Here is a 16,948-nt window from a genome sequence, read left to right as displayed (position 1 = left end):
GCCAACATGTGTTCTTTTTAAATGAATTTCTCAGTTTTTTCCCCTGTGATTTATAAATTGGTATAAATCTTGAACTTAAATTTTTTTTCTTGCCAAATGTGGTAGATATTTCAAATATGAAATTATGTGATTTTTATCTTGCTTCCTAGCTCTGTTCCACTTCACTATTTTTCACAGGTGTGTGGAGGAGACAAATGTGATATTACGTATGATCAATAACAAGGAAAAAAATTAAAATCCATATCTGAAAAACCCCCTACAACCTAGAATCCTGTTTTTAAAAGGCCACCCCCTCCCCCCCTTTGCTCCTTCTATCCTTAGGAACATGTAGCGGTTCAAGACCATCAGTCAGTTTGTGCTGTGTAACAAATTGCACAACAGACCATCCCAACACTGAGCACCTTAAAACAACTACCAGTCATTTAGCTTGTGATTTTTCTGGGTCTGTTGGACAGTTCCTCTGGTTTGGGCTGGCTCACGCCTCTGACCAGTTGGTGGCGGGTGGCCTCATTCACACGTGTCCTGGTTAGCAAGCCATGCCCAGGGTGCCTTAGTGCTCCTCCATGTGGCCCCTCTTCCCCAGCTGGCAGGCTCTCTTGGGCTCCTTCACACGGTGGCCTTAGGGCTCCACACTCACAGGTGCGGAAGGCTTTTCAAGCTCGCTTCACATTTGCTGTCATCAGGGAGCAGAGCAGGTCACAGGGCCTCTCAAATTCAAGGGCTGGAGAAGTGGACCCCTCTTGTTGCGGGGGAAGATGCTCCACTGTTGATTAAAACTTAGAAAGCCTGGAAGCTGTGTGTCACCAGCTAGCAAGGAGCAGCTCTGCTGAACGTGGCCCTGGGCAGTCTGGCTCCGCCACGCATCTGCATCCGTAACGCAGGCTGCACAGCACCTCCCGGGATCTTTGACTGAATGTCTGTATGTTGAGGCTTGAATGTTTTAAGATACCTTTTAGCATAATTTTTAATATCCTAAAATTTGTACATTGTCATGATAACTGATTTTTTTTTATATATTCCAGGGAATAATAAGTCACAAAGGGAGGAGCTGGACTCCATCCTCTTTCTTTTTGAAGTAAGTTTTTATTAATTCATTTAGCTTTTAAGATTCTTGTCAAAAATATGGTATTTTAGATCTTTAATTTTACTTGAAGATAAGTAAAAATGATGGACATGTATACCCTGCCTTCCTCTTTTACAAACAATGCTGCTAAGAATGTTCTTCTGACTTGTTTTCCTTGTGGGAGAATTTTTCCTGTATGGGTACCTAGATGGGAAGTTGTATGCACATTTTAAATATCGATATTGCCAAGTTGCTCTTTGAAAAGGTCATATAAACTTATTTATTTTTTAAAATATTTATTTGGCTGCACCCGGTCTTAGTTGCAGCACGCAGGATCCTCATTGCCACGTGTGGGATCTTAGTTGCGGCATGTGTGTGGGATCTAGTTCCCTGACCAGGGATCGAACCCAGGCCCCCTGCATTGGGAGTGCGGAGTCTCACCCACTGGACCACCAGGAAAGTCCCCATATGCAAGTTCTGAAGCGTGAGGGTAAAGCTTGCGTGCTTGTCCCCCCCCTTGCCCTCCCCCCAGTTTAAGATCCAGAAACGGCAGTTGCCTCTCCCCTGACCCCATCCCTTCTCTGCTCCAAAGGCAGCCATGCCATGCCCTTTGTGCCATTCCCTTTCTTTTCAAAGATGATTTTCCACAAGCATTTGTACCCCTAAACAATGCACCATGGGGTTTTGTTTGGTTTTGAGTGTCATAAACATGGTCTCATCTGGTGCACAGTCAACGTTATTTCTAACCTTTATCTGTGTGTTTGAATCTAGTGCTGGTTCGTTCATTCCATTCCCACTGCCGGGTCAGGTGGATGTATGATTTAATTCCAGCATTTCATCTGTAGATGGTTTTGGTTTTCTTGGTAGGTAGGCAGATGGTCTGGGAATAAAGGTGACTCTGGTCTCCTTGTCTTCCTCCACTGGCTCGGCCCTGCAGCGTGCTGGTAAATGGGAATGATAAAGGTGGTCTTCCTGTTTCTGATTTAAAGAGAGTTTTGTTAATGTTTCATCATTACGAATAATGTTTTCTGTAAATTTTTGGTAGTTACTCTTTATCATAATAAGGAAGATTGTTTCTATTCCTAGGTTGGTAAGATTTATAAAAAATCATAGATGGGTTTTGAAGTTTTGAAAAGTTTTTTTCTGCATTGATTAAGACGATTCTTCATGAATATTAATGTGGTGAATTCCAGTTCTGAGTTTTGGGAAGGCTAGTATTATGTTTGCATTTTTGGATGTATGTTCACAACTGAGGTTGGTCTGGATTTCCTTTCCTCATACTGTTTTGAATGATTCTGTTACAAAGGTTACAGGACCTGTTGTCAAGTGTCTGTTCTTTTTCTGTTATATAAAATAGTTTGTATAAGATTGGACTCATCTGCTCCTGGAAATTTTTTTAGTCTTCCCTGTAAAAAACATCTGAAACTGATGCTTTTTTGGTTATGTTTTTTTTTAGTGGGAGGACTTTAACTACTCCTTCCATTTCTTTAATAGTTTTTGGATTACTCTATGATGATTCAGGTTTAATATTTCTTCTTGATTCTGGTTTGGTAAATTATATATTTTTCTAAGAATTCAAGGAATATGGTCTTATCACCAGTTTTAAAACTTATGGGCACGGTCCTTCTTTTAAGAGCCATACATAATCCCTTCAATTTTATCTGCTTTCGATTAACCTTCGCTGTCTCCACACTGTTGCTATTTCTTATTACTAGAAGTAGTAGTAGTAATAAAAGCATTTATGTTACACTTTACAGGTATGATTTTACTATCTTTCAGTTGCCATCGCAGCAGTTTTAAGCTCTGTTCTCAGTCTAATTGCTGTTCCTTTAAACGCCTTTTCTCTCTGGCTTAACAATCTTGTCTTAATTTACCCTTTGGTTCTGCAGTCTCACCACGAAATGTCTAGTTGAAAATTTCTTGCTTTGTATCTGTGTGCTTCCTATATTTCTGGATTCAAATCTTTTATAATGTCTGTAAAATTCTCTGCTACTTTCTTCTCAAATATTGACTCTTTCCTCTTCTTTCTGGCCATACTTTCTAGGATTCCCATGCAAAATTCTTGGTCTGTCCTCCGCATCCCTCAGGCTCACCTCTGTCCTCCCCACCCTGTCTCCTGGCCTTGTGCTCTGCCAGGCGGCCTCGGCTGTCTCTCCCCAGGGCACTGTCTCCATTTGGGTCTAATCTGCTGCTTCACTGTGCTATTGAGCTTTTAATTTCTATGTTTTAACTTCTTTTGGTTTGATATTCATATGTGGCTGGTTGCTTTTGATGGTCTCTTGATCCTTGTTCATTTTTAGACATCTTTTATTTTCTGAAACATTTATAATGGAAGAGTTCGTGCTCTGTATCTGATCATTCTTCTATCTGAAGTATGTCTTTGGTTGTCGAAAGCTGTTGGTTATTTCTGCCATCTCTCACGATGGCTTCTTTTCTTGTATGTTTTGTGATATGATTTTGAGATCAGATTTCATTGGATGCAGATTTACTCTGCTTGAATCCTGTTTTTCCAGAGGGTTTGTCTTTGCTTTTGCTAGGGGTCTGGTTTGAATCCCATTTTTTTCTGGAGGGTTTGTCTTTGCTTTTGCAGGGGGTCTGGGAGTGCTCTTGTTTGGGATCACTTTGGCTCCACTTGAGGGTCCTGGTTCATTACTGGCATCCCTGGTTCAGTTCCTCACACCCACCTTGGGATGGGCACAGGTGTCTGGAGCGCGCAGATGTCCATAAGTCCTCCTGTGTACTTGGTGTTCCCTCCCCTCCTGCTTCCTCTCTCACTGCTTTTTAAGTCCCTTGCTAGTTTCTCTGTGTCCTCCGAAGCCCAATAACAGTTAACTTTGCTGTCACTGTCCTGCAACAGGAAAGCCCATCAGAGCCTGTGGTCCTGTACCCACACAGAGGGGGTTTCAACACCTTCTCCTCGTGTCCAGAAAGTCTAGATCAAGGAGGGTGTTACTCCCCATACATTACCATCTACAGGGGATGTGTTGCCTATATAAGAGAACAAATATATATTACTCAAAGCTTCATAAAACCTTCATTTGGCACAGTAAATATGAATGAAAAATGAACTTGCATTGCTTTTGTTTTTGTTTATGTTCTCTCTCTGTCTCTCGCTTCAGAAGGTAGGTTGTAATTTGTATGGTTCGTTCTGAGAATTAAGTAACTTCATCGCTACCTTCTACAAGTTAGTGCCACGTAAAGAGATGGTTTATGAGGATTTGAAGGTAACTACTTATCAAGGTGTAAATAATTGGGAAAGGCTTCCTTTAGAAGAAGTGGTATTATTAAGACATGTTAAATCACAGAAGGGATACCATGTAAAGACTGTCTATAAATAAGAAATGGATTGAAAGAAAGCGCAGAGGTAAGGGAGTTAAGAAGGCAGGAAAGAGGAGTCTTAGGAGAGCTGCTGCCTGCTTTGTGAGTCAGGGCTGGTTGGAAGGGAACCTTTGAGAAAGGAAGCAGTCATTTGTTCAATGTAGTGAGCTACCGAAGACATCACACTGCTTGGATGAAGCAAGTGGCGACAGTCAAGGCTGCCAGCCCAGGCCGAGTCTCCTTCAGGCAGCGGGTGGACCTTCCCATCCTTATGTTGGGTGGCAGCACTGTACCCCTCAGAAGCTGACCTCCAGCTACCGTTGCCTGTGGCTTCAAATCTCTGTACCACTTGGAGTTTCTCTTGTTGCTGGTTCATGGAGATGTGTGTCACGTCTAATTGAGGTTACGGCTCCTTAATTTTACTCTTCTTTTAAAAAGATATTTCATCTGTCATTGCCATATGTTTCAGATGGGCCTGCAGGATGATGGTGTGGGACCCCATCAAATGAATCAACGTTGCTGACTTGACCAGAATATAAATATTTTACTCAGGCCATCCTGTTTAATCCTTTCCCTCGGAAATAGGTTCAGTCTTTCCAGTTTTTATCAATGGAAGGTTGGGGGCTTGGTTGTGTCAGGTGACTTGCCCAAGATTGCACATCTGTCCAGTGGTAGATAGAGATTTAACCTCTGGTCTCACTCTAGAACCCATTCCTTAACTCAGCGCCAGGCTGCTCACCACTTAGAAGTCTCGATATTCAAGCTGTATTCCATGGGCCACCTATACCAACACATGCCTATTCTTGTACAGGTCATTCATTCATTAGACACATTTATTGGGTACCTACTGTGTGTCAGGCACACTTCTAGGTGTTGGAGGTATGGCAATGGGCAGTGGGATGGATGGAACGCCCTGCTCTCATGGAGCACGTCCTAACGTTTCATGGTAAACTGAAGAGTCCAGTGGTGAGAATGGATATGTCAGTGCTCCAGTAACCACCTTATGAGTCAGAAAATTCTGAAAGGCCCTTTTCAGAAGTGACACTTAGATGGTGGCCCTTGAGGTGGCTGCCTACATAGGGGAAAAGGAGGGTTGGTGTAACAGTGTAAGGCACCTGGTGAATGGGTTTCAAGATCAAATAATTCACTTGACTTTGAGCAGCGTCTGCATTCAGCAGTTGAGAGGTGTTCATGGTTCCTGGGATTTGTTTTAATCAGGTATGGTAAGACACACAGACCTGAAAATGATTGGCATGAAGGAAGACGTTATTACAGTGCATCCAGTGCCTTAGAAGCAGGAGGCATGGCGCGTCAGGTAGGGCCATAAAGAGAAGCTCCAAGGTGAAAAGAGCAGGCAGAGAGGGAATCCAGGGCTCTAGTGGAATCTCTGTCTGAGAGGTGGTTTCTGCAGGAAGGAATGGGCCAGGCGAGGTCGCCAGCAAGCTGAGCAGGTTAGGATTGGATAGTGTGAATAATTGCTGCGGCCCCCAGCTTTCAGTACCTGGTCGCCAGGCGATGCGGGCAGGGGATAGTGTCCCAGAGTGTGAGATCCCATTAAAGGAGGTGGCTGAGGTGTGGATTTGGGCTTGGCTGCTTTGCATATCAAAGGTGTGCTGGCAGGTACTCCCAGGAATTCACTAACCTGGGAGGGCAGCTCCTGCCAGGGCAGCGGGACCCCAGGTGTCAGAGCATCGACAAAGTGAGAGAGTGGCATGGACATATACACACTACCAAACGTAAAATAGATAGCTACTGGGAAGCAGCCGCATAGCACAGGGAGGTCAGCTCGGTGCTTTGTGTCCACCTAGAGGGGTGGGATAGGGAGGGTGGGAGGGAGGGAGACGCAAGAGGGAGGAGATATGGGGATATATGTATATGTATACGTATAACTGATTCAATTTGTTATAAAGCAGAAACTAACACACCATTGTAAAGCAATTATACTCCAATAAAGATGTTAAAAAAAAAAGAATACAGAAAACAAGAAGATACAGTTCTTAGATGGTGTTTCAGGCCGTCTGCCATGCTGTATGTCATCCCCCCTTTGGTAGAGAAATCGGGGAGTTTGGATAGAGTTTGATAGCAGGGCATTTCCCCAGCCTCCCAGTCCCCAATTAAAATGTACATCAGCAGAAGAGATTTCATATTAAAACTTACACATATCCTGGCCTCAGAATGCTACTTATTCATCTGTTTTTCAAATATCACAGAGTTAGAAATCACAGATACACGGACATTTAATATCTAGATCCCTTGTTTTTGAATTTATCTAAATTACCCCACCAGATTAAATAAACCCTGTTTTTTTCCCTTCCTAGAGGCTGAACGGGTTCTTGTTATCCTGTGAAGTGTGGCGGGAGCTGGTCTCGCACTCGGAGTCCCTGGGGCTCCCTGTTTGGCTGTTGGGGTCACTCTATGAGAGCACTGTCACCCGCACTTGGCTTGTTGCCCCCTGGCCTCTTTGCGCACAGTTTCACTCCTACCTCTTGGTGTATGCAGCTCTCTTTTCAGGGCCTGCCCTTTGCTCTCCTGCTCTTCCGGCCCAGTCTTTCAGGCTGTGTTCAGACCCCTCGTTTCTCCTGGCAGCTCCAGCTAGAGGTGCCCATTCTCTTCTGTCAGCTTGTATAATGCACTCCCACTTGGTACCGTTGCATTACAGCCGGATGTTCTTGGTTTTCCCTCCAGGTGTCTTAGATTCCTACGGAGACTAGGAAGTTCCTGGGGCCCCTTGTAATCCTTTGTGTGCCCCACACCGATTGGCACTTGTTAATATTTATTGTTGGATTAAAGCCTCTTAAATTCTCGACTTATCTCCCATGGGGTTTATGTGGTATTTTTCTATTAAAACTATTTTCTTTCCTTGCCTATAACTCCCTGGACAAAGGGGATGAGAGAAAGGTAGCAGAAGGGCTGGCGAGGTTTGGATCTGGCTTTGGCACAGCGCGCCGTGCAGCCCTGACTGAGGCAATGAACCTTCCTTTGCCTTGGGGTCCGCGTTCCTGCGGCAGGGGTGGGACCAGATGAGGTCTGGGGGCTCTTCAGCTCTGCCAGCAGCCTAGGGTCCCACAAAGGTAGCTTTGATGGAAGTCTCCAAACAAAGACGTCTTCAAAATAAGAAGTCCACGGGGGAGTCTTTTTCAGCATGAAATTTAGTTTCATGCTTTTATTTAGTTTTAATATCAAATCACTTTGATCAGCCTTTGAGTATCTAAACACCTCAGTTGCTGTCTTCTCTCGAGCAGCTCTGTTCACTAGAACTTTCTGGGACGATGGGAATATTCTACATGCAGCTAGGTGACCACTCGCTACATGGGCTACTTTGTGCTGGGAATGTGGCTGGTGTGACTGGGCAACATAAATTTTAATTGTAAGTAGTTTGATTTGATTTAATTTTTTTTTTTTTTTTGTGGTATGCTGGCCTCTCACTGTTGTGGCCTCTCCCATTGTGGAGCACAGGCTCCAGACGCGCAGGCTCAGCGGCCATGGCTCACGGGCCCAGCCGCTCCGCGGCATGTGGGATCTTCCTGGACCAGGCCACAAACCCGTGTCCCCTGCACCGGCAGGCAGACTCTCGACCACTGCGCCACCGGGGAAGCCCCCTTTTCATGCTTATTTTAAGATGAAAATAATAGTATAAACCAGGGACAGTCAAATAGGTTTGTACTTCATCTTGCCCCTTCCCTCCAGCCACCCATCGAGATAAAGAAAACACTGTCAGTGTCCTCCCAGGGCAGTGCCCACTGGTCCTCACCCTTCCTGCGGTGGGAGGTTCTGGTTGGAGAGGACTTGACATCAGAGCCATCGGTGAGCTGCCCAGAGAGCGCAGGTGACGTGGGGCTTCTTCAGGGGCCAGCAGAGGAGGAGGGGTGATGCTGGGGTCCTTAGGTTTTATTTTTCCGTTACCAGCAAAGATGACAGTTTGTCTGACAAGCCTCCTACCTAGCGTCTGTGGGAGTGATGCTGGCTTGGAGGGCACTTGGGGGTGGCAGCCTTGCTGGGCACGCTGATGTTGGGGAATTGTTACTGACCGGCTGGGAATCCAGGGCTCTAGTGGAATCTCTGTCTGACGTTAATGGAATTCAACCCAGGCTCTCCGGTTCTTCAGTGTTCCAAGGGAGCTTATACAGAAGTGGGTTCAGCCTCAGATTCTTTTCCTCAAAATAGGGGAAAGGACTTTTAGTAGCTTCCCAGATGATGATAATTCAGCTGGACTGGTGAGGTGCCTGGGGTTGTGCGAGAGGAGGTGACATGATGTGCTGGTCTTCGCTCTGTGCAGTTGCTTTCCCTGTGCCAGCCAGCGATTTGAGGATTAACTGTATTTACCACACACTCACACATTTATTTATCTTTTCACTCTTAATTACCTCATTCTGCTCCAGATATTAACAGTGAAGAAGAATTGCCTGAAGAGAAACTAGAATAATGGATATAATAGGATTATAAGCAATGCTGAGATGTTTGTCCTCCCAACTTCTCTCCTCCTCCCCCACCATCTTTCTTCTTTTGGTGGAACTGTTTATCTTTTCCAACTGTTTGAAAATGAAAACAAATTAGAAGCTTCTGTGGAGGTTCAGGGGAAACGCTTGGACTGAATCATGGCCAGGTCTGTGCATTCAGGGCAGATGACCTGCAGGATATTAAGTCAAGGCCCTCTTTTCTTCTGAGCAAATGACACAGAGCAAGGCAGCAGAATTGTATTTTGACAATTAACTAGTTTCCACAGCCCTGCTCGCCCCTGCTTTATTTGTCATTAGTTATTCCAGACTGTCCAGCGTGCAGAAAACCTCCAGGGCTGCTGCCCTCCCCACGCTGAGGGGGAGGACTTCACGGGCCTCTCACACTGTTAGTGCTTTTTATTTCTTTTTCCCGTAAGGACCACTTTACTGCTGGTGAGTGGAGGAGGGACAAGAACAAATAAAATGCACACGAAAAACAGATTCCTCTTAAATTCTTGGAATTTAAGTACTTACTGAGAATTTCAAAGATTTGGATGCTTCAATGGACTTTTTTGCTTGTTTGTTTAAAGGAATGATTCCAACTTTGAATGCGGCTCCTCGGTCATTGCCGTAATTCTAAATGACTGATTGCAGCTGAGAGAAGTCAGGGTCAGCTCACAGTTCCCGGAGAACTGGGCCGACAGATACTCCTCTCCATCCCCAAAGCTGCCCTGAGGTCCGGTTGGCAAGCATGACCAGGATACTTGGTCATCTTTCTGACATCGGGGTTTACTTTAATGTGTGACATATATTTAAAGTGATCATATAGAGACATAGAATTGCTCTGGCTTTCTTCATAGCGTTAGTCATGTTTGCTGTTTTTATCAACATTGGGCCCTTGGTTGGGGGCAACTCCAGGTGGTGACGTTCGTGTCACGGCAGAGTGTGACCTGCTCCCCGACAGCCCCTGAGACTTCCTCGGCCGGAGTTGCAGTGGAGGCTGGGTGGCTCGTCGAGCCCTTTCTCCCTGGTCTCAGGTGTTGTTTGTGGTGGTGAGTTAGCTCAGTAATCGCCCCTCAGTGCCGGGTCCTGTACGGGATGCTGGGGACATAACAGAACACAGGGCCCGGGTCTTCTGTTTCTGTAGCACATGGTTATCCTGGTGTCTGCTTTTGATCATGAAATGTTTATGATCTCTGCAGACTGGAAGATGGAAGCAAAGCATAAACATCGAGTCCTTTCTAGAATTCTGTGACTGCATTGTTTGCAGTTACAATTTGATTATCTTATTACAGCGTGTTAATAATTTGAGATGAGTGTCTGTGTTGAAAGGAGCCATTTTCAATGGACATTTTAACTCTAAATTTAATACCAAGACTACAGTTTTCCTTATGCCTTGTGACTTCCAGGTGAGAAACTTGGGATTGACCCAACAGGATATACTGAATTACTCAGTTTACCTCGGAGGAAGGGAAACTGGAGATGTCTGGAGCTGTTTGCGGCTGTGTGAAATTACATTCCCCCTTTTCTCTGCCGCAGCCCGGGTGCCCTGGCCCCGCTCTCCTGGGTAGCTGACACCTTCAGGAGTGGGTCGCCCAAAGGCAGCACCAGCAGATGCTTCCAGGAACCCTGCAAGGGCAAAGGGTAGAAACTGCATCAGGACTACACGTATGGAAACCTCACAGTGAAACGAGCACGTTGTATTTACTGTTAGAACAGCAGGAGATACGTAAAGAGCTTTTTCTCTCCCTTTAAATTGATTGGAACTCATATGGGAACACAGTTTGGACGAGTTGGTTTCTTTGTCAGTTTAGGAGGTAGTTGTACACAGACTTGCTGTGTTGTCAGTTTTCTGTGGCTTGTTTTGCTTGGATATGGCATGGTGGCTGTCACAGAGTGACACCCGGTGTGTGATGTGCTCCCGACACAGGATAGGCTGTAAACCTGCTGAGCACCAGCTGCTCCCACAGACCCTGGCATTCGCCCGGTGAACTTGGCAGAGGGGCTAGTCGTGAGCCAACTGCAGGTCTGCGACACTTTGTAACTGTGGGGAAGCGGGCGTTTAAATCCTCAAAGGTTCTGGGAGGGTGGGGACCACGTGCTGGCATCTCACTGCGGGGGGGCTGTTATTTCTCTACTTTCCACTTACCTGGAAACGCTCTGGGAGTGATTTTTTTTTTCCATTTTGTGAAAAATGACACAGAAAAGACAGACAACTGGTTGTGTTGGTATCAAAATTGAAAAGATCTGAAAAATACAGTTTTTAGCCAGAAAATAGAAGCTGGAAATGAAGAAGAGCTCAGCAGATTTGATTGTGACTGAGGTTTCCTGTGTCAGATCCTTGTGTGAAAAGAAGACTCCTCTTGGGTGTGTTCCAGTGAGTGTGTTATTCAGGGCAAGACCACATATTATGGGTAGAATTACCTGCTACTCTGTCATTTTCTGTATTTTATTGTTCATCTTTCTGTGTTTGAAAGCCAGTTCTGATTGACTTGGTCTTTGGTAGAGGAATTTAACTTATTTATATTTATTATTTTTATGTGATAATTAACATTACACTTTTTTTTTTCTACTTTTGTTTTTTGTGGGAGAGGTTACTGACTTTCAATGCTTTGCAATTTGGGAGATATACTTTCACTTTTCTGTCATTCCAATAATTGTCTTTAAATTAACAAAATGCTATTTGAACCTTTTTCTTTCTGTTATCCATATCAAGAATAAAGCAGTGTTTGGTGGTACTTTTACTCTAACACCACATATCTTTTGTACTTCTTACTTTTCACCTATTTTAAGCATTTTATATCCAGATTATTTTAATGTTTTTTAGAATTTATTTCTCTTATGTTAATGATTTTGAGGATTTACTCTATTTTTCATACCCACATTAATTCCAATTATATAAATATAGCTCATTGTTCATAGTGTTTATGCACCTGCATCCTTGTTTTTGGATTGTTTATTTTAACTAATCTCTTTATTTGCTGGAACATGACTCACTTAGTATGTTGAGGAAGTGAGGTGTGTGTCTGATAAACTCCCAGCTCTAGAATATCTTGTTTTTTTAAACTTCAAACACATACAGCTGGCTCTATGCTTTTTGAATCATATTTTTTTCTCAATACTTTGAATCTTATTTGCTTTTCAAAAGAGCTGTAGTTTACTCTAGTTCTCTGTATCACATGCTGGATTCACATGTCGGCATCTGGTTTGCTGTGGGACTCCTGTCCTCCATGTGTGTCTGTGTTCTGGTGCCCCTTCTTCTTGGCCTGGCCTGCAGTGAGCAGCTGACCACGCTGTCTTCTGAAGCTTAATGTTGCAGAGAGAAAGACTGAGGTCAGCCCGGGTTTTGTTACTTTGTGGATAATCCATTTGTCCTTTTTAGATTTGTGTAGGATTTTTAATTATATTTTCAATTTGCAGCTTGGAACGTGCTGCGTCTAGACATTTATCTACGTTCAGCTTATTTAGTTCTAGGGAGGCCTCGGGATGTGCATCGTCTCAGCGCAAGGTTATGGTGGGAAACCGCGGCAGACTCTAGATCCGTGTTTTCCAGGTTTTCATATGCACGTGATATTTTCTGATTTCAAATGTCACTTACTTGTGCATCTGCTGCTTTTATTTACCTAGGTCTTTAAAAAGATTCAGCATCCTCTTGGGTTTCTTAAGAATGTGAATCAGAATTTCTAAAAACGTATCCTCCTCTTGCAGCAAATCTATTTCAGGAGGAACCCGTTCCTCTTGAGGGTGGTCTCCTCCTTTGCTGCGTATTCTAGGTATGTTCGGCTTTCACGGGAAGGGGCCCCCACCCACCACGCCTCTTTGCAGTTCCCTTTATGCTTTAAGCAGTAATTCCTCTGAGTGTTTTGCTTGTAGATGGGATCCTTTACCCTTTCTGGGTTTTCATTATTTAATGAGGTTTTCTAACATTTTTATATTGGTCGATTTCTAGAATACAGGAGGATGAAATTAGATGCCCCCTTCTCTTTTTTTTTTTACATTCTGTATTTCCTTTAGATGTCTTTGCCTTGTGTTTTAAGTCTTTTGAAATATTTTTTTTTCTCATTAGCCGAGAAAAGTCTTGCCTTTTGAATGATGATCTAATCAAGTATTAAGATTTACTGTAAGGTTGTAAGCACAGTTGTATTCTCCTTTATCTTTATCAAATGCCTGCTCTCCAGGTTCTGTGTTTCTATGATGTCAGAGCATGAGCACCTTCCTTAAACGTGGGCATTTTCTTGTGTCTGCTTGTACACATGCACAAAATTAGAATCCCCTTTGTCTTCCTTTCTTTTTTTTTTTCATTTTTCATTCATTCATCTATTTGTGCATGCAGTGCTCGTTAAGAAACATTATTGCCAGCCACTGTTCTGGGTGTTAGGGGTACCAGGTGGCTCATAGGGGGTCTCTTCTCTCAAGGAATCCAGGAGCTGCTGGTGGAGCAGGCCCAGTGCCTGTCTCACTGGGGTGGGATGTGTTGGAGGGGAGGTTGCAGTGGGCCCTTCTCAAGAGGTGAAGTTTGAGTTCGGTCCTAAAGACTGAAAGGGATGTAGGAAGATGGAGCTGTGTTTTCCCAGCTCAGTAACAGCATGGCGAGTGATTAGCTAGAAGGGGACGTGGGATAAGAAAAAAAGCATTACTTTTTTACCTAAAAATATAGTCACCTTATTTTTAAGATTATGCAGTTCGTTATTTTAGCTCTATTTCTCTTACATTTTGAAGTCCCAAATGTTGACACTCAAAATTCAATGAAAAGGTTTTGTCCGCATTAGATAGTTGGGTCATTTTTAGTGAGAGAGGAGTGGCCAGGCCCAGGACAGCTGAAGGACACGTTGCTGTGTCCAGAGGTCACCCCGGGAGTGTCCAGGCCGGCGGACTCCTGCTCACAGGGGTCCTTCTGAGACCACCTCACACGTGGCCCAGGCATTCACAGGATGTTTCCTGTGAAACCATCTGCCCTGTCTCATCATAAGTTTTTCAAACATTTATTACTCAAAGGGCCAAGCGACTAAGACTTCCGTTCTTCCAAACTGAACTTTCTGTTTTCTCCCTGGTCAGTGTTTTCTGCACCTAGCACCCTTGTGCCACGTGGCTGGTTTCAGGGAGAGTTGCTCCCATGTTCTGTACTTGTGGGCATAACAGGTTTAGTTGGTCATCGTTTACAGACGTTACCTTGCGTCAGTGAGTATGTCATATTTTCCTTCTTCTTCACTGACCTACCCTTCTAAGTGGAATCGAAATCAAATGTGAATCTACTGGGATATGTTGCAATCATCTGGGAATAATTTGAAAAAAAAACAAGTTGCCCACACAAATTAAATGAAGATCAACAGTTTTAAAGTACACGATAGCATCTTGTATAAACTACAGCTTCCATTTCACATTATTCCTGGTCATGCAGTAGGTTCTGGAGAAAAAAGGACTATGGATAATCAGTTAAAAGAATGACAGATTCCCCGATGTGCTGAGCAGTAGTAATACCTAATTTCGATTTCGAGTGTGCTATAATGGATTACCATATAGATGCAGCTGATCACTGAGCATTAACTACGGCCATGTGCTTTTCAGAAAAGTAATATTTATTCACACTGTGTGGCTTTCCTGCACTTTTAAAATTTTACTCTCCAGCGAAACTACAAACAAGATGTCAGTAGCTTATGTGGCATTCGCAGTAGTGTAGCTTGGAATGTGGGCTGCAGTAGCAATACCTTATTGTGTTTGCCTCCGTAGAGGTAGGCTTCATCTGGGGCTTTCTGAGGGACAGGGTTAGCATTTAGACACAGATGGTTGTTTGGGGCTTCATTTTTATTGACCTCATAGACTTTAATGCATAAAAAAGGGCCCTTGCCACGTTTGAGTGCAAAAAGCATCTGTGTGGGTAGTTTCAGCCTTCTAGTTGTTGTATAATATTACATCCACTTGGGAATAGTCTTCGTAGCTCAGATATCGGGCATGGTGTTTCCTATCCAAACCTTACTGAGTTTATTTTTGAGTATCTTTAAAGTCCATCCATTTTGTAAATCTGAAAACTTTTATCCAGAAGTGGTGATGATGATATAGACCCGTCCTCAGAACATGTTGAGTCTACTTGTGGCCAACTGAGGGCATCCAGGCATCCAGATGCACGCCACCTTGCTGTATCCTTTGTCCTTCTTTATATTAAAAAGACACTTGTCTTTGTCGCATACTAAGAAAAGAAACCTAAATCAAGAAGACCCATGTGTATTTTGGAAAGCTGAAGAGCGTGATTCAGTGCCCACTTGGTTTCCTGACTACAGTGAATATCTGAAGAGCCAGTGGGCATGCCAGGCATTCGTCTTGTCCAAGATGAGTTCTCTCCTAACTCTTCAGAGTAATTTTCTCAGCCTCAGCTGTACGAAATTTTTAGATTAAGTAGCAAGATGGGCGCAGGGGATGATCCCGGAATGTAGGTGGGGTGCCACATCCCCCTGGAGGAAAGCATGACAGAGGAGGACACCGAGTGCTGCTGTCTCGCTCACTCTGGAAGAGCGGGCTGGATGCAAGGAGGCAGGAGATGTGCAGGGATGACGCAGCTGTCCAGCTCCCATCGCCTTGAGGCTGCAGCCAGCAGAGACCCCGTCCCCGAAGTAGGGTGCACTTCTTTAGGACTTCAGCCTCTTGATATGAGAATGTCCTGATTAGTCATTGGAAGATGACCGTGGCAGACAGAGACGAGTGCAGCTCGAATCCCCTTCAGCCTGGCTGCAAGGAGTGGGGTCACCCCAGCCCCCGGCTGTCAGCGCCGTCTTCAGCTTTCCAGCCACGGCCATGCTCTTCCCATCATGACCCCAGCCAGTGACTGAGCGAGGCAGTGGTACAGTGGCCTGGCCATCGTCAGGCACGTGGGGCTCCTCTAACATACTGTGAGCTCTGTGTGGGGGTCTGTTTCTCTTTCACAGATGCTATTCCCCATAAACCACTAGGGCTTCTAACTGCACACAGGGTCTGTTTCCCAGAGAACTCAACCTGCAACCATGATTATTCATTTGGTAGCAAACATATTGAAATAGCCTCTGTAGTAAATTTTTCGGTAAAGAGAAAGGATGAGTTAAAGAATCCTAAAACTTAACAGCATTATTTACAGTTGCCAAGGTATGGAAGCAACCTAAATGTCCACCGACAGATGATGGATAAAGAAGATGTGGAATATATAAACAATGGAATACTACTCAGCCATAAAAAAGAATGAAATATTGCCATTTGCAGCAGCATGGATGAACTTGGAGGGCATTATGCTGAGCGAAATAAGTCAGACAGAGAAAGACAAATGCTGTATGATATCACTTATATGTGGGATCTAAAAAATACAACCAACTAGTGAATAAAACCAAAAAGAAGCAGACTCACAGATATAGAGAACAAACTAGTGGTTACCAGTGGGGAGAGGGAAGGGGGGAGGGGCAATATGGGAGTTGGGGGGAAAAAGGGTTATTATGAGATTGTATGAAATCATGTGTGTGAAACTTTTGAAAATTGTTAAAGTACTATAGAATTTAAAGACTCATTTAATAAAAATTAAAAATAAATAAATAAATGAATGAATAAATATTGACTGAAAAAAAAGAATCATAAAACTTAGGCACAAATGGAAGCTGTCTTTCTCTCTTGAGTCTGGAGAGCCCCCAGCCCACCCCCAGATGTGCTTGTTCTGGGCTCCAGAGCTGCTTGTTTGGCTGGACAGCAGCCCAACTGCTGATACCCTCATCCATAACCTTGGTTCCAGAGTAGGTGGTTTTCTTGTACTCACCTCCTTGCTTGTGATATTCTCCCGCAATCCATAGACCTCTCTCTGGGTTTTCTCTGCTGTCGTGTCTTCTGCAGCTCATGGGGACATTCAGGTTTACATTCTGATGGTAGGACAATGCTTGGTTCCTGTTAAACAATTGGTTCCTGTTAAAATGTTCTGTAGAAATCTGACTTTCTTCTTCTTCTTCTTCTTGTGATTCCCTTTTAATGTAATGGAACTTAACAAGACATAACCGAGTTTTTACATTTAGTTCCTTTTGTGTGTTATCCATCTAAAATGCATGTTGGTATAATTGCAGAGTGAAGACCTTTTTTGATTTTTTCCCCCCAGAGAGCCACTTGCCTTCATAGAGTTTATAGACTGATA

The 16,948-nt window shown here is 44.0% G+C and overlaps 1 protein-coding gene across 6 annotated transcripts in view; it reads left to right on the top strand.

The window, feature by feature from the left end:
• RALGAPA2 (Ral GTPase activating protein catalytic subunit alpha 2) overlaps window positions 1-16,948 on the top strand; it is a 282,048-nt gene that overhangs the window by 26,400 nt on the left and 238,700 nt on the right. For all 6 annotated transcript variants that reach the window (XR_010935102.1, XM_067707375.1, XM_067707374.1 and 3 more), the window contains one exon: window positions 1,023-1,075. Coding sequence is in view for 4 of the 6 variants with exons in the window: in XM_067707375.1 (XP_067563476.1) it covers window positions 1,023-1,075 (53 nt within the window). In the remaining 2 variants the exon portion in view is untranslated. Of the gene's footprint in view, window positions 1-1,022; window positions 1,076-16,948 lie in introns of those variants that run through there.

Source organism: Pseudorca crassidens, chromosome 15 (genome assembly GCF_039906515.1).
Source record: "Pseudorca crassidens isolate mPseCra1 chromosome 15, mPseCra1.hap1, whole genome shotgun sequence".
NCBI lineage: Eukaryota > Metazoa > Chordata > Mammalia > Artiodactyla > Delphinidae > Pseudorca > Pseudorca crassidens.
This window is presented reverse-complemented; position numbering and strand designations above follow the sequence as displayed.